General features: G+C 39.2%; 1 protein-coding gene across 1 annotated transcript in view; it reads left to right on the top strand.

Moving 5' to 3' along the window:
- Window positions 1–20,660, top strand: part of NALCN (sodium leak channel, non-selective) — a 345,337-nt gene that overhangs the window by 280,230 nt on the left and 44,447 nt on the right. Inside the window, exons 18-22 of the mRNA XM_037896440.2 lie at window positions 5,252–5,325; window positions 17,239–17,340; window positions 17,774–17,843; window positions 18,989–19,080; window positions 19,255–19,377. Of these exons, the coding sequence (XP_037752368.1) occupies window positions 5,252–5,325; window positions 17,239–17,340; window positions 17,774–17,843; window positions 18,989–19,080; window positions 19,255–19,377 (461 nt within the window). The remainder of the gene's footprint in view (window positions 1–5,251; window positions 5,326–17,238; window positions 17,341–17,773; window positions 17,844–18,988; window positions 19,081–19,254; window positions 19,378–20,660) is intronic.

The raw sequence follows: 20,660 nt of genomic DNA, 5'->3' as shown, positions 1-20,660 counted from the left end.
ATCCAATAGGCCAGTAACTCTGTCAAAGAAGGAAAATTGGTTGTTTTGGTGGGTTTTGTTCTTTATAATCCTATATCCTCTAGATGCTTACAAATTGTTTGTTTAATAATTAGTTGCAGTATCTTTCCAGATTTCAAAGTCAGGCTGACTGATCATAATTTCTCGGGTCCTCTTTGTTATACTTTTTAAAGATAGGTACTGTGTTTGCCTTTCTCCAGGACTCTTGGACCTCAAGCGCCCTCCATGAATTCTCAAAGATATTTGGTAATATTTCTGAGATTGCTTCAGCTAGTTCCTTAAGAGCCCTTGGATGAATTTCATCAGGCCCTGTCGACTTGAATACATCCAACTTATCTAAATATTTTAACCTGTTTTTTCTGTATTTTGCCTTGCATTCCTTCCCCCTTGTTGTTAATATTAATTGTGTTAAGTATCTGATCACAATTAACGTTTTAATGATGATTGAACCAAATTAGGCATTGAACGTCTCAGCCTTTTTGATGTAATCAATTATTAGATTTCCTTCCCCACTATGAAGAGAACCTACACTTTCCTTCATCTTTCTCTCGCTCCTAATGTATTTAAAGAACCTTTTTTATTGTCTTTTATGTCCTTTGCTAGGTGTAACTCATTTTGTGCCAAAGCCTTTTGTCGCTACATGCTTGTGCTATTCTTTTGTACTACTCCTTCGCAATTCTTCCATATTTCCACTTTTTATAGGATTTCTTTTTGATTTTCAGGTCACTAAAAAGAGCTCCTGATGAAGTTATATTGGCCTCTTAGTATTCTGTTCAGGATTGTTTGTAGTTGTGCAATTAACATTATCTTCTTGAGAAACTGCCAGCTCTCCTGAACTCCCTTTTCACTTCGATTTTCTTCCCATAGCACCTTACCTACCAGTTCTTTGCGTTTGTCTGATTTTCTGAAGTCCTTATTCTGTTTCTCTCACTCCTTCCTTTCTTTCATATCATAAATTCATCATTTCATGATCGCTGTCACCCAAATTGCCTTCCAACTTCAGATTTGCTACCAATTGTTCCCTGATGGTCAGAATCAAGTCTAAAATGGTTGTACTTTAGTTACTTACACCACTTTCTGAAACAAACAGTTGTCCCCAATACATTCCAAGAACTTACTGGAAACTTTGTGTTTTGCTGCATTACTTTTCCAGCAGATGTCTGGTACTACTGGGTACTACCAGGTCTTGTGTTTTGGGTATTCTTGTTATTTGTCCTAAAAATGCTTCATCCACCTCCTCTTTCTGATTTGTTGGTCTATAGTAGACCCCTACCATGATGTCACCCCTATTTTTAACCCTTCTATCTTTATGCAGAGATTTTCAACTGATCAACAAGTGTATATATTCTTAATGTAAAATGCAACATCTCCTCTGTTTTTGTTCTGCCCATCCTTCCTGAACAAGCTATACTCCTCTATACCAGTATTCCAGTCATGAGACTTATCCCAGCAAGTCTCTGTGATGCCAGTTCAGTTATAACTTAAATTACATACTAATATTTCCTGTTTAACTTCCAGTTCTTTCTATATTCAACAGTCCCAACATTTAGTTTATCTTCTTTGGGGAACATACACACCAAGCTCCTCAAAAAGACAATGATGGTCCTGAAATGTTTCATGCACATCTCCCAGGTTTTCTGGGAAGATGAAGAGTCTCAAAAGTATGATGCTTTGAAAATGTAGCTGTAATTTACTTTATAAAAATTATTCTTAAAAATAATCAACCTTATTATTAGGTTGCACAGGTTAAAAGCATGCTTGGGACGGGAGCTTACAAAGCATATAATATCCACACTTGAAAAGGGCAACTGTGTGGGAAACAAATTACTGCTTTCAATGATATTATGCATCTCAGCAGTATGGTTTCGCTTAAGAAATGATAGAATCTTTCAAAACAGTGAACATTTTAAGGTCACCTGGCATATATTAATCTATTTTGAGGACATAGAAAGTCTGGAAAATAAAGAAGTTTTACCATGAATCAGAGTCAGTTTGGAAACAAAAATACTTGCTGCTTCAGTTGTTTTTTTACTTCCAAAAAATATAGTCTTCTGAAGACCTTGTGCCTATATCCCTAGGCCACATACAGGTAAATGAAACAAGCCCAACTTCTGGTCCATCTGTAATAAATAGCTTTAAAGAGATGTGCCTAAAGATACTATTTCAGATTGATCAAAAATAGGGTTGGGATTGCTAGAAGCTCCTACATTTTTCTCTAATGATTACTTAGAGATTATGGTAATGATTCCCAAATAGCTGACATAGTCCAGTCTTGAGAGATGCCTGGGGCCCCATGTTCATCAAAGGTGCAGGAATAGATAAATTCCTCAGTTCTGATTTATTCCTCTATTTAAAATGTTCATTACTTGCAGATCACCTGGAACCTGCTGGGCCACATAGTAAAACATGGTTTAGCAACAGAATCAAGGCACACATCTGACTATGGCAGAATCCAGTGGGAGTCATATTTCCAAGGATACAGAAACCATAGAGCCAAAAAGGACACAGTGGCAGCCATACTGGGTGGCACTGGAGTTGGGGTCTCCTTATGCAATTTGTATGACATTGAGGGATTATACCTTAAAATTAACCCACTAACTGATTAGTTTGGTAAAGCCATTGAAAAAGGAGGAGGGATTAGTTCTTTAACTTTGCAACAGGAGGTGTCAGTTATTAGCAATATGTACTCCATTGCGCAAACTTTTAAATGAATTCATATATCTTTAAATACTTTTATTCATTACATAACAATAATGTTTCTCAAGCAATTGTATGCAGCATATATGGTACTAAACTTGTTATGCATTCAGGAAATATTTTATTCAAGAAATAAAAAAATCAACTGGGGGAATGGTCAAGATAGTTAAACAGCACACTTATAGGGACCTCATTAGGGGAAAAAGGAATTTACAATATTTCTAGGCTAGAATGTGGATCCTAGGAACCACATGAAATTAGCAATTCGACTGTGCCAGTTATAATCGCTATTCCTATAGGGATAGGGGGCCCTAAAGACTTGGCATATGTTAACAGCATGTGTACAATAGAGAATGGGACCCATAAACAGCATTATCCCAGCGTGAAGATGGCAACACAAGGAGAAGAGGAAATAAGCACAACCTGCTGTAAATGAATCAAGTACAAATGGTTCTGAGAGTGTTCAGTATGAATGAGCAGGACCACAAGCGAGGGAGGTTGGGCCCAAATAGTCATTAAAGAGAGAGTAAAGGAAGTGGTATAGCCTGGAGATACAGTATGTGCTCTCGGTTATCACAGCTTCTCGATGGGGACAACACCATGCCAGGGGAGCCTGGATGGATTTTGTCTGAACCTCACCTCTCTGACTCAGGGTGGAACCCATGTCGTATGGCCAAGTGTGCAGATTAAGGAGAATGTGACAGAGGCTGTAACAGACAACACCAAATGGGAGTCACTGGTGATCAATCTCTTTTCACCTAGACCTCCCTTGTCCATTAACACCAATGATTCAGTACAATAGAAAATAGAGCCCAACTAATAGCCGAGCAACAGGAAACTGGGGTAATACTGTACCAACAGTGGAAACACCCTGGTGGGCTGTAACAGACGAGGTGAGCTTGCACCCCCCTGGTTAGAACTTTGAGCCTTTAGTAGTGGTTAAAATGATTGCAGCTACTGTGGCCTTGGAAATATGTTCCTGCCTGGTAAACTTTAAAAAGAGAGCACAAAAAGGCAGGACTATGATACGGATTAAATGAATGCTAATATAAAAAAGAAAAATAAAGACAGTTGAATGTAGGCCTGGCTTGACATGAGTGACAGGATTATGGAAGTAAAAAGATCAGCAGGCTGAAAACGGAATGTTTGTGCTAAGAGAGGTAAAGGGGCCAATGAGCTAAGAGACAGAATGTCTGAACTAGCTAAGGTAAGTGGCAGAAATACCAAGGGAACCATTTACAAAGAACAAGATATCAATGGACAAAATACATTGGGAATTTAAAAATGAGGTAAAGAGTATTTTGAACATGGACAGTGCATGAACAGAGCATGCTGTACAGGGAATGGTTCCTACAAAGTAACCAAACCAGTCCCAAAATGTGTGATGCAATGTATAGTAAATGCACTGAGATGTGTAAATGTATATAAAGAGGGTTTCTGTGTAACTTTGAGTCTGTGATGTGCCCTGTGTTTGAGTCTAATCATCTTAGTATGGCATTGCTGTATGCAATAAATATACATGAGTGACGAAGTCTGGAGTCAAACTGAGTTCTTCGAAGCTGAGTGGAAAGAAGTCTCAGGGGAATCCCAACAGTTCAGTGCTTGGGCTTGAAAACCTCTTTCTTCTAGAATGTCTGTGCCGTTATCCTAATCTCCAGGAAGGCTTAAATAATCCTTACAAGATATGCCTAGCATTTACTAGGAGCAAGCAAGCAAACATCAGAAACAAAGAAAAATGTCTGCTTATAGAAATGGTCTAATTAATCAAGTCCTCTCTCCCTGAAAACTAGCACAGCAGGGGAAAGGAGACTTGGAAAAGATAGGCCTGGCTTCCTCAGCCACTGAGGAAAGCTGGACTTTATGCTGCCTCCTTCTCCTCGCCTGGAAACAGCAGTAGAGCCCAGGATTTGGAGACAGGTGACCAGGGCAGGGAGCCAGGCAGATCAGGCAGCAGCTCAGAAAGTCTTTATGTTCTTACCTCCATTGTGGGAAGCAGTTCAGTGAGAGTGGAGTGGCAGTGATAAGCAGATCAGGTGTTTATACTTTTTCCATGTCTTCGCCCAGTACCAGCACAGAATAGAGGAGAACTGAATGGGGCGGGGGTGGAAGCATATAGGACATGCAAGGTAGCCAATGCAAGAATGCTGGAGGGAAGATCAGATACTGATGTTCACCGTGTCTCCTCTTCTACAAGCAGCCAAGGCGTGGGGTGGACAGGCAATGGCAGAAAGAGGCTAGCACCTCAGGCATCACTGGAATAGCAGTGAATCAGTCTGCACTTTGTGGAAAAGGCACTTTGATCATTTTCTACCTCTTCTCACCTGGAGACGTCAACAGGAGATCAATGACAGAGCCGCGGGGAAAATGTTGATTTTATGATGGAGGCCACTATGTTGTAATTTATGCTTGTCTATGAACATGTGTTTTATGTGGAAGCGTGTATCACAAAATGTGTTGACCAGTTGGTCTGTTAATGCACTTAACCATTACTGTCTATATAGCAACTAAAATTGCACTGTCTTGTTTTATTTTATAGCTCCGTAAATCAGTTTTCAGCATCAGGGCAAGAAATCTTCTGGAAAAGGAGACAGCAATCAATAAAATCCTTAGGTAACAAATAGGGGTAATTTAATTTGATGCTTTCTATCTTTTGGATGACAAATGGATCTCATTAATGAGTAATGAATTATTTCTAATCTGTTTCTTCTGCATGAGTGCTAAAGTATTAAGTCAGTTTACAGTGTGGGCTTAATATTTGTGCCAGTGTATCTCTTTGCATTAAAAAACACAGCTCGTTTTTACCTCTTTGTGTAAATGATAATAACCAATGATAACATGCTCTTAAGGTATATTATTCATGAACACTGTGGCAAAAGAGAGATCGTGTTTTATAATATAGAGTCAAATTTTGGCTTTTTCCACCTTTTCCCTTAGAATTAACCAAGATATCACTTTTAAAAAGCACTTCTATTTTGCACTCGTGCCTGGGAATTCCAACACAATCTTTGCACAGGAACCCAAGTGGAGTACTCCTACCAAACACATAAGTAAACTATGCAATAAAACACAGAAAGAAGACCTGTAGATTATTAACTGTGTGGGACTGATTGTGGACCCCTTACAATGGTGATCACATGCAAAAGTAGTCCCAATACATGCTCAGCAACATGAGGAAAGGATACACAGTCCTGGCCCTATGTGTTTCAGAGGAGCAAGAATCATGTCATCAAGTTATCCTGAGTTCTCACCTTTCTTCAGCTTTTCATGCCAGTTTTTGTTTTACATTGTTTAAATTAGAATTATTAACATGCAAATTATATATTAAATCTGTGCCAACAATTTATAGATCATTAGTTTGTTGCTACCTACAGTTGTGTGTCATCAAAGCTTGCACACTTACAATATATTTTATAAACTACCACTAATAGGGAAATAGCAGTACAAATCAGGAATAATTGATTAGAAAAATACAGTTGTGAAATGAGAATAAATGCTTTATGAAGAGCACTCCAGTATGAAATTACAATTCAGTGCAAGTCCTGAACTGTGAATATGGTTGAAAAGTGACTCGTAATTACATGCAATTTGAGAAAAATTATAGCAGCCACCTTTTGTTGTTCTTTTTAATATTCCTAAAGAATAAGTTACAGTAAGTGCTGTAGAGATTAACACAACTTTAGCTTTCATTAAAAACTATGATAAATGTGACCAATTAGCAATTCAGCTGGATATGCTTTGTCAAGATGTGACTGCAAGGCCAAAAGTATTCATTGCAAATAAAACTTAGGATTCTTTTTAAAAGCATTTCAATTACGTAAATGTCTCTTGGTTTTATAGAAGTTGCCCCATGGAGAAATAAGCAGTTTCTGCATGCTAGTCAAAAGCCTTACAATGCATTTTTATGTATTGGCTTCTCAGCAGCATTTGACGAAAACACACAGGTTGCTGATACATAATCATGAAATTCCACTGACTCCAGTGGGGTTACACAAAGCATCAGTCAGCTCAAAGTTCAGCTCAGACAGTATCCCATAGGAAATCCACTCATGGGCTGCTTTTATCTTTTTAAGGCTCCATTCTTTCAGATGCAAGAATAACTCATGTAGAACAAAGGAAACTGTACAATTGAAATGCACGGAGTTTCCTATGAATTCTTCCATCACAATAGTGAGGTTTCCTTTCCTCAGAAGAAGTCAGCAGTTCTGCTTTCAGAACCTGTGGACTCCTGGTAATTTATCTGTCTCTCACTGCAAGGGGCAGCCACACAGATCCCCCTCGTCTCTGCTTTGCTAGCAGCCTGCTCCCACTTGTCCCTTCAGAGCATGGCATCTGCAGAATCTATGCTTCCAAGGGAACTTTTGACCCTGGAATCCCCCCTCAGGGACAGTTTCACAGGACAGAGGAAGAAGCAATCCTAATGTATATTCACCACCAGGTGCTTCCCCACCCAGATTTCCAGAGTCAAACTTCCTTGGAGCCCTTGTGGGGAAGTTTTGATGGTAATGGGATCCTGCCACTGGGGCAAAATGTTTGCTGGCACAGCTGCCTTTTGCACACAGACAAACATAGGATGCATAGGGCCTTCAAGGAATAATAGTCTCAAGAGTGTAGCTTATTCATTAACAAAGAAGCAGCCTCCTTATGAGCAAGAGGAACAGGGAGTTTTCTTGGCAACGAGTAACTGCCTCAAACTGTTTCCATACTCTGCTGATTCCGATGATGCCATTTCTACACTATAGTTACTAGGCCCGCAGCAGGTGTCACAGCTTCAGTATTAACATGCTAACATAAGAAATCATTTTCACAACATAAGGGATGGATTTGCTGGTGCAGAAAGTCACTAAATATGAGGTTTTCTATGACGGTGGAGCCTCGAAGAGGGATCTTGCAAAAAAAAAAAAAAAAGATGGGTGTGAAATGTGATAAAATATCACCGCTAAACCCAAGCATACTGTTCACAGGAAGCAGAGAAACTCAAACTTGCATGAAGATTATGGTTTTTCTTTGTACTGATCACAACTACTGTAGCTGAGATATTTGAATTTCAGCTACATTACAGACCTGACAGTGAAAGAATTGATTTTTGTACCTTAAACACTCAGTAATAGTTCAAGCTGCCCTTCTCTAAAGATTCCCGCCAAAAGGCTTTTAATTGTTGTCTGTATGGATGAAGGTGGGTATAAGTGCTTCTCTAAATTAAAGCTGCTATGGAACAACTTCAGTTTGCTCAAATTACTTTAACAATAAGGCTTTTAATTCTGTTCTTGCTGCTTTATGCTTTGTGCTGCCTTTTTTGTCCTTCTTACCCACTCTTATTGAAGAATATTTTTATCAAATTCTAAATATTTTAACATAAAACAAAAGAGTGCAAATTATACACAATGGGATGAATTCCATCTTTGTGCATCTCTTGAATGATCACTTAATGCTTCCATTGGTGGCAATGGGGGCTCTACATACCCTTCCAAGGGCAGAACTTGGGACCAAATGAAATGGAATTGAAGATGACACCCAGCATCAATTATGGATTAATTATCATCTGGAATCCTCAAAGTCTAGAAAAATAGCTTTTGTAAGGACTAGTAAAATTGCCTGTCTGCCATCAGAGCCAGCATCATGGATGCCAGCTGAATATCTGCCTGATTCCCAGAATCATTCATCACCTTTAAGTTTTATATAATAATTACCAGTCATTCCTGTTGAGCTTCTCCCACTCCCTCTGCACCACCAGCCTTGACCCCACCCTCCTCACGTTTGTTTTCTTCCCCCACTTCCCTCTCTGTTACATGCTACCCCCTGAGAATGGAACACTCTACCGGCCACCATCTTCTTCTCCCTACAGTCGTTTGTGTAAATATACTGGAACCATCCAGATTTACACGTATAACCACGTTACCGTACCATTGTTAGTGAGCCTTATCTTTCTCATCTCATCATCCCGTATTGCTACACATGCATATTCCATCACATAATAGTTTGCAAGCTCCATGAGGCACAGGCCATGTCACATCTTTTTATTGGACCTATAAAGTGCCTTAGCACATTTTTGGATGCTGTATGAATAAAATAAAAATATTCATATTACCTATGTCAATGATGCAGAACACGGTTCTGGTTCAGATATAGGTTAGCTGACCAACTCTGAGGCTGTTTACTGTACTGCCTATTCTGAGCCATTTTCCCATCAGCATATCATGTACACAGTGCAACATCTAAGTTTCAGGGTCTGTTGGACAAAAAGATCAACTTCGAAGGTCATCATTAAGTAATGAATTGTGACAGTTTTGGAAATAAGCCACATTAGCTTGAGTAGCTTTTGATATGTATTACATTATAATTGATTTTAGAGCTAAATTGTAAACTAATGCTAAGTATAAACAACAATGTATTCACTATTCCAGACAAAGCTTTTCTGACATTTGCTGAGCCTGAGGGAATAGCCTATCTCATGCATAAGTGAAGCTTTCAGTTGGAATAAACAGCTGAATGAATAAGGAACATTTATCTTATGTCTGAAATTATGTCTTGAGTGTGTCATTAAAATATGTTGTAGTGCTTGAATTAAAAATTCAGTTTTACTAGTTTGCTGGTATTCTGGTAGATTATTCAACTGCTCTTATGAAAGCATTCTTCAAAACACAATGATCTTTTATACATATCAGAATGAAGGAAAAGCAAGTTCTTAACTCTTTCTAAAAGTTTTATGACATTACTTTATATTTACCTAGTCTCTGATTAAACTATCTCAATATGTTGTTATAATGGGCCACCCTGATTAGGCAACTTCCTGTCTTAAGACACAAACCCAGAGTATCCTCAGACACAGTAAGTAGTTCATTTGTATCTTTATTAGAAAGCCTCCTCCATTAAACAACCAATTTGTGTTGGTCCCTTGAGTGATCACTTAAGACAAATTCAACACTAAGTTAAATCTACAAAAAGAAAAGGAGGACTTGTGGCACCTTAGAGACTAACAAATTTATTTGAGCATAAGCTTTCATGAGCTACAGCTTGAAAGCTTATGCTCAAATAAATTGGTTAGTCTCTAAGGTGCCACAAGTACTCCTTTTCTTTTTGTGGACACAGACTAACACGGCTGCTACTCTGAAACCTATCCTTTAAATCTGTGATTCCTTTTTTGTTAAATTTTAGGATTGGTTACCTATAATTTTTTTAAACAACTAATATGACTAATCTCAGGTGTGTCTATCATGATCAGCTTCTTAGAGCATTAGAAACCAAGGCTGCCACTGGATTCTACCTAGTCTCCAGCAAAGTCAAACATGAAGAATTTCAGGAGCTGCTTAGCACCTGCTCATTGGAAAAAGTTGCCCCTTTTTATACTTGTTGTGCTAAGGGAGCTCCATACTTTTAATGGATCATCATGAAGCAAGCTCTGTGACTGGCTCATCTTTAATCCAAGGAGATACCCAGACACACATTGGCTAGGAGAGAGTGGTTAGACAACAGGGCAAGAATGAAGACCAGAATGCAAGATAGCTAAAGAAGTGAGCATGTAAATAAGCCATTTTAGATGGCTAGATTGCATAGACACTGAAGAAGACAAGTTTACTGTCTTTTTTTCTTTTTAGAAACATCTGATCACATAAGAGGGACCCAGGAAGAAAAGCTTTATGTTATATATCAAGTTGCATTAATAATCCATTTTGCTTGACCCGTCAGATTCAAATTGTTTTAACAATACAGTCAAATTGACTAGCTGAAATGCAGTGTTTGATTGTGTTAACAAAGTGCATTTGGCCTGCTGTCCAAACAGTGCCATAGTGAATGCAATCTATAAGATGACAGAAGTGGATGCTGAAATCCATCTGGTGTGTGCCAAGCTCTTCTGGAACATGAATATGAGGTTATCCCAGACAACCATGACAAAAGTTTGTTGGAAGCATGGATGGCATTATGGAAAGATTCGGTGAGAGAAGCTATCATCATCAGGAATGAATGAGGATGATAGTAGTTTGTGTATTGGATTTACCGATGGAGCATTGCCATCTTCTGTTAAAGATTCTGTCCAAAGGACTCACCAGGAGAATTGTATGCAACAGACAAAAATGTGGATAGGGACTCTGGTGCAGTTCAACTAAATGATGTTCATTTATGAAAGAAGCCTCAAATTGCAACGATACAGCAACATAAGCAGGAAATCTATACTTGACGGCAGAAACAGACCTCTCTGATAAAGTCATCACACAGAGCACCACCTTATGCAAAGCAAGAGGCCTCATACTGTTAGTGGAAGGTATAGTATTATAAAATATGTACAAACTGTTCAGCATCTTGAAGTGGCGTGGAGTATTTAGCTGAATTACTGTCTGATTTGCTTATCTTTCAGGGATTTTAAATGGGAAGGAAACAGTGTAAAGGCGGCTGTCCCTTTCATTCATGACTTTGGACCCCGTCAGTTTTTCCCAGGTAAAGTATGGTATATAATATGTAGGATCTTGTCTTGCAACCAAGCTCAGTGTAGTTTCTTCCTCTAACTTGACTAGTAATTTGTTCTTTTTAAACATATTTTATTTCCTTTGTGCATATAGAGATCAACACGAAGGACATTGCTGCAGCTGCATTTGCTGAGAAGGAAGGGATAAACTGCATCCAGAGCTTTGCATAGCAAGTAAACATTGCAACCAGCTTGACATGTTTCTACTTGTCTTTTTCCAGTGTTTCCTATCTCTGTCATTACATATTACATGAACATCCAATCTCTCTAATATCTGACAGACCCTAGTGTGATGGGGTAGATTAGGCCCAGAGGCCCCCTGCTGGAGGCCTCAGGGTCCTGCCACACCAATCCCAAGAAAGGAGCTGTGGCGAGGTCCTCCAAGCAGGCTAGAGTGGCTGCAGGGGAAGCAGCCAATCAGGGCCCAGGAGGGCCCTATAAAAAGGAGCTACAGAACCAGAGACAGGGCAGTTCCTCGACAGAACTGGAGCAGCATGGATGGTGTGGCTGGCTGAGGGAATTGCAGCACAATGGACAGCCCAGTGCTAGTAAGGACCGGGGGAGCAAGGAAGAGCTCCTGGCTGGCTGGCTACTGGGCCTGAACTTAGAAGAGCCCTAAACTAAGGGTAAGACATCGGTGAAGGCCGGGGCCCAGAGTAGTGGGCGGACTCGGGTCCCTGCCCCCCATAGGCTACTGTGGAAGGGCCTACAATTGGACATCAGTAAACCCCCAGAAAGGACCTGAACTGTCAGGAGACCCAGCTGAAGACTGGGGCCAAAACAGACTAAGAAAGCAAAACCATTGCCTCCAGGGAGGAAGTCCTGGGGGTATGGCCTGATGGCAGGACTGTGACTGGTTTAAAGACTGCAGACACACCCAACCGGAGGAGGTACTCGTGAGAGGTGGATGCCATTACAGCTGGTCAGAAAATTTGGGAGGGGGAGGGGAAATTGTGATGTGGTGATTTTTTTACCCCATTTTGCAAAGAAATTTCAAAGTTTTTGAAATTTTCTAACCAGCTCCAATTCATGAAGGTTTATCATACTGAGAGAGGATTTATTCTGAACTCTTAACTAGTGCAGAGCACTTAGGGCTAGATTTTTAAGAGTATTTAGGTGCCTTAAGATGCAGGTAGGCACTTAGTAGGATTTTCATCGGCACCTAGGCATCTTACACCCATTGAAATCAATGAGAGTTAGGCAACTAGGTCCTTTTGGAAATCCCACAAGGTGCCTATTTGCCATTTAAGGTGACTAAAATATCTTTAAAAAATCTGGCCCTTAGCAATTGCGAGAATGGTCAGGCAGATTTTGTCGCTTGCTAAGGAGTCATAAAGGGAGACGTTCCCAGAGAGTAGAGGATGGCAGAAGAGAAAAGTAAGGAGATATTTAGTAAACAAGCTAAGGAGCTTGTAAAACTGTCCTCTCTGTCACATCATCTGTGGCGCTGTGAGTACGGAAAGGCTTCCCTGCACATTGCTGCTGACAATTTGCATTATCTATTTCAAGTCACTTGGTCTCAGTCCTGTAGCACTGGCATTGCATCATTTCTCCATTGATTTCAACAGGGACTGCTGGACTCTCAGCATTTTTGAAAATCAGACAACTTATGTAGGCACCTAAATATGGACTTAGGAACCAAACTTTAGGCAGTTACTTTTTTTAAATCTTGACAATAGTCTTTCAATGGGTCTGCTCCTTTATCCAGGTCTGTTCCTTTATAGCATTTATTTAATTGGCTTTGTTAATCAGTTAATAATATGACATAAAGAATGTAGTTACAGGAAGAATTAAGTATTTTGGTTGCAAGTAGTTCCCTTTTATTATGTATAACAAGGGATTGTGTTCTCCACTCACAAAGCAACTGGGTATCTAAATGAGCTGTGTACAAGCATGTGAAAACATTTATGTGGAAGTCGCACGTGGATGTAAGGAAACAATTATTTCTGGATATTAAAATACAGATGCATATGCCTAAGAGCACAAAGAAAAGGAGTACTTGTGGCACCTTAGAGACTACCAAATTTATTTTGAGCATAAGCTTTCATGAGCTACAGCTCACTAGGAGAGAACTTGCACATCAGAACCTACTATTGTCTCTGCTTTGGGAGACCCTAGTGTCATTCTAATGGAGTCAGGTAGGATCCATTTCTAGAAAATAGTGATTATCTATTCTTTTACACAGAAATTACATAGTTATTCAAAGAATATTTTTGTTGTCTCTTGAAATGATTACATTACATTATCCTATATCACATCCGATGAAGTGAGCTGTAACTCACAAAAGCTTATGCTCAAATAAATTTGTTAGTCTCTAAGGTGCCACAAGTACCACTTTTCTTTTTGCGAATACAGACTAACACGGCTGCTACTCTGAAACTTAAGAGCACAGTAATTCATATTCACAAAGGTACAAATACAAGCTGTTCCATTATCTCAGTGAAAAGCCGTTATAGGAGAGAACTTGCACATCAGAACCTACTATTGTCCCTGCTTTGAGAGACCTTAGTGTCATTCTAATGGAGTCAGGTAGGATCCGTTTCTAGAAAAGAGTGATTATCTATTCTTTTACACAGAAATTACATAGTTATTCAAAGAATATTTTTGTTGTCTCTTGAAATGATTACATTACATTATCCTATATCACATAATGCTTTAAAATTCATTGTATTCAGATATTGGCTGAGATACTGAAATTGTGTTGCACTGCAAGACATACTGCAATTTTTTTAAATATGATTATATTTCTGACTATTCAGTATAATGTAATCTAATGTGCTCTTGTTATAAGTGTATAATATTGCATGTTAGTGGGATTCTGGTGTAATGGGTGACGAAAACATAGGCAGGCATTATAAGCTTATTTGCATTACAGATCTCTCAGTGGACCCACATTCCTTTCATCCATCTGCTTAAAACCAAGATAAAGAAAACAACAGAGAAGAGTGAAAACAGATATCCACAGAAATATTTGAAAGAAAAAAGTTATCCCCTATAAAGCAATAATTGCCTTCATGAGATCACAGCCTGCCATATGTAATTGTGCAACGTTATTTAAAACAATGGGAGTAAACATGTTTTCAAAGGCTCAAAGTGTTAGTGAATAGTGTGGTGTATCCAAAGTGAATAGTGTGGTGTATCCAAATAGTGTGGTGTATCACATTCATAATACTCATATATGTTATCAGAGAAGCTGGATATGAGTCAACAGTGTGCCCTTGTTGCCAAGAAGGCCAATGGCATTTTGGGATGTATATGTAGGGGCATTGCCAGCAGATCGAGGGACGTGATCGTTCCCCTCTATTCGACATTGGTGAGGCCTCATCTGGAGTACTGTGTCCAGTTTTGGGCCCCACACTACAAGAAGGATGTGGAAAAATTGGAGAGAGTCCAGCGAAGGGCAACAAAAATGATTAGGGGACTGGAACACAGACTTATGAGGAGAGGCTGAGGGAACAGGGATTGTTTAGTCTGCGGAAGAGAAGAATGAGGGGGGATTTGATAGGTGCTTTCAACTAGCTGAAAGGGGGTTCCAAAGAGGATGGATCTAGACTGTTCTCAGTGGTAGCTGATGACAGAACAAGGAGTAATGGTCTCAAGTTGCAGTGGTGAGGTTTAGGTTGGATATTAGGAAAAACTTTTTCACTAGGAGGGTGGTGAAGCAGTGGAATGCGTTACCTAGGGAGGTGGTGGAATCCCCTTCCTTAGAAATTTTTAAGGACAGGCTTGACAAAGCCCTGTCTGGGATGATTTAGTTGGGGTTTGGTCCTGCTTTGAGCAGGGGGTTGGACTAGATGACCTCCTGAGGTCCCTTCCAACCCTGATGTTCTATGATTCTATGATATGAGGCAAGAGCCACTGAAAATTGAGAAATTGCACCTTCAAGACTCAACTTGCTTTTATGAAATATTTATATTTGGTTTATATCTGTTTCACTGATGAATTTCAAAAGTCCTAAATTACATCCACCTGGTGGCAGCCTTGCACATAGATCCTGGATTGAGTTTAACAAACTGCTGACTGGAACGGCCAGACTGGCTGCCACAGTGCCACTATTTGGCTTAGCCAATCTTGACAGTGTGACTGTGGGGCAGTGGTGCAGACAGTCAAACATGTGATGGAGGAGTGCACAATTAGAAGATTAGAGGGTGGACTGCCACACTTTGCCATCCCCGATGATACAACAGTTGGATGGTTGAACAATCTAGATGTCAATTTATGACTCATATCAACAAAGAAGATGAAACACAAAAATAAGATCAATCATTATCCATGGGTGTTAATCCAAGGTTGCAGTGTTCTTGGCAAGTGAAGATTTTTTTCAGAAATGTGACCTCTTCAAATATTCCTCTGGCATAAATATCATTTCTTTCAACATCGGGCATTCATGTCATCTCTTTAAATGTAACCTTTATTTTTTTTTCTTGACCAAAAATGTTTATTACAGCCAGTACAAAAAAAAATGCCCACATTCCTGTTAGGTTGGAGTGCTCTGTGACACTTTCCAGGGGTACCCAGCATTCTGAGGCAACTTGCTACCACCTGCTCTTAGCATTGCGAAGCTTTGTCCATGCCAGTCATGAATCAGCTCCCCAACTCCACTGGCTGAAGGCAACACAAGCACTCCCCTCTAGGCCTGCAGGCCCCACTGCTACTCTGCAGGTTAGAGGTAGGAATGCTCCAACCCTGAAGCTCTCTGAGCATCTCCTGCAGCATCCAGCCACTTGGTCCACTGGACACTCACAGTGTTCACAGATGTATTACTTCCAAAGAAACACTACAGCCCAGCTTACTATTTTCACCTCACACCACTGCTCTGCTTAACTCATAGCACTTAGATTTGTGTATATTGAAATCAAGTATAAGTGTAATAGAGATGAAAGTAGAAGTATTGGAAACAAATGGCTATTTATAAAATAATACCGTAACATGCATTCTAGAGCCTAGACTTAAATAACAAGATATTATCATGTCTAATGAAATATTGCTCACCAGCACTTCATAGGCAGACCCTCTTTTCATGGGACAAGAAGACTGTCAGCTTGCCTCTTCAGTGAAGGATTCAGGGTGTCCCTTGTCCCCTTAGCTATATCAGAATAATTCTTTGTTGCACCTGGCTGCTGATGGTTTCTTCCTGTAGATTTCCAGCCTTTTCCATTTTAAACCATATTATATCACCAGTCATCCAGGAAAGCACTTAAGTGTGTGCTGTAAGATGTAAACACATACTTAAAGTTAAGTACATGCTAATGTGCTTTCCTGAAAAGGGCACTGTATTTGTAGAATTCCCTATTCATTATGGAGAATAATAATAATAAGTTTATAAACATTCTTATTATTTTATTATTTTATTACACCTTTATATAGTAGGTGTACCTAGAAGCCATCAGATTGGGTTCCCATTGTGCTAAGCACTGTGAAAACATATAGAAAATTGCAGTTCTTGCCCCCAAAATCTTACAGTCTAAAAGACATGAAAAATAATTCCATTCTTTTTGGTTTCAAAGCGATTGCCCGCATGTAGCTGGAAGTTTTCATAATAATAATAATAATTAATAATAAAAGGGAGGTTATGGCATGAGTAACAGTCACAGAATAAAGTTTGATCATTTCCAGTGGACTGGGGTGTTGGATTTGTGCATTGGCCCCATTCATACCTGTGAATAGACTCTGGGGGAAGCACATTCGCTATAGCAAATCCTAAAAAGGGGACCCACAAATGGGGCACAGTGTCCCAGCAAGGAGAGGTCATAAAGAAGGTCCTGGCATTGATTATACAACATGATGAGGAACCTTTGTGTCTCGTTTGGTTTTGGGAATATGAATATATTTTTTATGAGAAGTACAAGCTGCCCCTACTATTGTTCTGTTGTCCTGTTTATTATTATCTGTGAGGCTGTGCCCTGGCATTCCCAGAAAACTATATGTGCCAGTTGTGACATGCCAATAGTAATAACAGAATGTCTGTTTGTCCCCAGCAATGCAATTATTTGGTCTCACTTTATAAAAAATTGCTTACAGTGGAAGTTCCAATTGTTTATCATAATCACAATATTTATTTTTAGGGCCTGCACTAGACAACGCATGCTGAGTGGATCCTTTGAGGGGCAACCTGCAAAGGAAAGGTCAATACTTAGTGTCCAGCATCACATACGGCAAGAGCGCAGGTAAACACAGACAGGAAAAGTGTTTTTAAAATAATATTAAATTCAATTCAATGACTAGAGTTAAACTTGCACAATACCTAACTCATCTAAAACAGGAATGACTCATACAAAGAACTAAATTGTACATTTTTGATTGTAACAATAATGAAATTCATTGTAGTACATAAATGGGAAAAAGGCCTTTTTATTTTAAATGTCATTTCCTTCACTGACTACAGAACTATCAATTTAAAGATCAGACGGAAAAGAAATTGGTTTAGTTTAGACAGGCTTAAAGACAATTGAAGAACATAAAAGCTTCTCATGTAAGCTAAGGAAAAATTAATAGAATTTGAGATACTGTATCTGGAGAGCAGTGCTTTATAATGGCCGTCATGTAAAGGTTAAGGTTTGCTCTTGAGATTTACTATCAAATTGATTATGATTGTTTCAGGTCACTAAGACATGGTTCCAACAGCCAGCGAATCAGCAGGGGAAAATCTCTTGAAACCTTGACTCAAGATGTAAGTCCAAACAAAAGTGATGGTTTTAGTTTTGGAATATAGGAAAGATTAATATGCACTACAATCACTGTACAAGTCTAATGCCTATGTAACATTCACTTTCTAATCTGTGGCTTGAGATCTTATTAGGAAATCAGAAAGCAACTAGGATAGTAACATTAACATTATCTTCAGAATAAACAGCATATTCACACATGTGATAGATTTCCTTACTTCAGCGAATTTGCTGAAGCTGCAGGTAGTGCTGGTCCACTACTTTGCATGTCCCCAGTGAAAGTTTAAAAAATATCATCTGCCTTGTGAGCCTTATTGGATAAAAATCTTACAGTTTTCTACCAGCTTTGGAGGGGTATAAGAAGCACAAATTTCACTGTGGCATATTTTCACAAGATTGAGGACATTTTCACTTCTGGAAATTTTTAATGACATTTTGTTGAAGTCTCTGATTTTGCCAAGGAGAATTTCAAGACCAGAATGGGAGTTTTCAATCCCTCTAGTTTTATGCTCTCATATTCTTTTCTAGATATGCACTGAAGTAAAGGATAAGTAAAAATGAAGGGTGCAGCTTTTCTACTCTTACTTTGCCTAGGGCCAGAAATAGCTGTCAGCACATAGCTGCTCCATGGCAGGAACAAGCTAAGGAAAAAGTTGTGAGTCTGAGCAGGTACCAGATTGCTTCCCCATTAGAACCAGCTCAGCTCCACTGGCTCTGACAGTTCTGACACCCTCTACCCACTCCCTGCATACCTGTTTTATAGATCCTGTTCTCCCTCTGTGTTTGGACCAGTAATACATGCAGCATGCTCAATAGACTGAGGAAAAGCCTAATGCCTCCTATTCCCCTCTGTGAGCACAATCTTGCCCTTAACAACTATGATGATGTTCAGTAAAGGTAGGAAGAGTTAATGCAGTAATAAAGTTGAATTCATTGAGGTTGCACTAGGGGAATTAACAACAAAATTTGACTGATTGAAAGTAACCAAGCCTACGCTGTAGCACATACCATACAGTGTGCTTGGCTTACATGATTTATAGTGCATTTAGAAGTGAGGACTTCACAATTAGAATGCTTCAGTGTAAGAGACTGTATCTTGCTTTTGTCTTTAAAGGAAAAAACACATTTTAAATAATTGTTTTGCTTCTAGCATTCTAATACAGTGAGATACAGAAATGCACAGAGAGAAGACAGTGAGATCAAGATGATCCAGGAAAAAAAAGAACAAGCTGAAATGAAAAGGTATTTATAAACCAAAGGTTTGAAAACGCACTTTTCAATTTGAAATGTTGGTATTGTGGGATAGATTTATTTTTTTCCAACAGCTACAATGAAATAAAAACAAAATGATAATGGATATTTTTGATGGCTGTCTTTTGCATAACACTAAATATATTATGTATTATTTTTTAAAAGGAAAGTCCAAGAGGAGGAGTTGCGAGAGAATCATCCATATTTCGATAAGCCACTTTTCATAGTTGGTCGAGAACACAGATTCAGAAACTTTTGTCGGGTGGTTGTGCGAGCTCGCTTTAACGCGTGAGTGTATTACTTTTCAGTAGTGAGTTCGGCCAAATACTTTCTTTACGGGCTAGTGTATTTATTTTGAAAGGAAAATATGTCCAACCAGCCCATAGCAGCTAGGAGTTAAACTAGCCATGATATAACCTCATTGCTGGAGAAAAAGAAACCAAAAGACATAAGCTCATGAAGGCAGTCCAAGATCATGAGACGAGATAAGGAAGCTGCAGGCACGAGATAGAAAGAAAGGGTTGAAGCTTCAGCTGCCATCTTTAAGCCAGTGAGCCAGCCTGTCACAGTAACCAATGAGCAGACTGGGGACAGGGGTGGCGAAGAGAATGGTACCTACATGTGTTGATGTCAGGCCTGCTCATTCTAAGTAATGTGCATATGTTTACTACATGGAATCCTCTTAAAGTGAACCCTTCTCCCACAACAGAAGAATATCACTATAAGCAGATGTTCGTGATGGGTCTTGCCCTGAGAAGTGCTGTGCACCTCAATTCCCATTACAGTCCTCTCAGCACCTCTCAGAGTGGGATCATATAACCAGAATTTCATTGTGCACAGTGAAAAGCACTGAAACAATTTGGGGCTTTCATTCTGCTTCACTACAAATGGAGTTTCCCTACATGCAAGTTCACTATGACTGGGTTCTTCTGTATGTATATGTGCTCCTCCCTTCTCAGTTTCACAGTGCAGATGCCATTGAAGGCAACCAGATTTACACCATGTAACTGGGAGCAGAAATTTGTTCATACCTGGGTTTTAGAAGATACTATGAAGAGGTTATTTTGAGTTTTATAGCTGAAGATTATTAGGCTTGGGAGCTTTTTATATCCGTGGATTTAAGGGACAGGAAATTAGATGAGAAATATCTGGGAATATTAATGAGAAAATTATTGAACTAAGTAATTAAAGAAGATTGGACCAAAAAGTGAAGCCACTTTACACCAGCTGAGGACCCAGCCAATCAATTGTGATACAAGAGGAAAGGTCTTTTAGGGAAATTCCTTGAAACATGAAGTTGTGTTTCAGGTGGGTTGTTTCAGAAAACCAAAACTGAATAAAGTAAGCTATTAATTGTAGAAGCTGGACTCAGACTTAAAAACTTTTAATTTAAAATGTAATTAACAGCCAGTCTAGAGCTATCTTGGTCAGAGCTGTGCCATAAATTAAACTACCGCTAACTGCTTTGACTGGTAATTTGAACTAAAATTACCTGACACAAAAATTGGGTAAGTAAAACTTAAAACAACTTTTTTATAAAAAGTAGCATTTGAGCATTAAGTCATAGAATA

This window comes from Chelonia mydas, chromosome 1, assembly GCF_015237465.2.
Source record: "Chelonia mydas isolate rCheMyd1 chromosome 1, rCheMyd1.pri.v2, whole genome shotgun sequence".
NCBI lineage: Eukaryota > Metazoa > Chordata > Testudines > Cheloniidae > Chelonia > Chelonia mydas.
The sequence above is the reverse complement of the archived record's forward strand: the minus strand, read 5'-3'. Positions and strand labels throughout refer to the sequence as shown.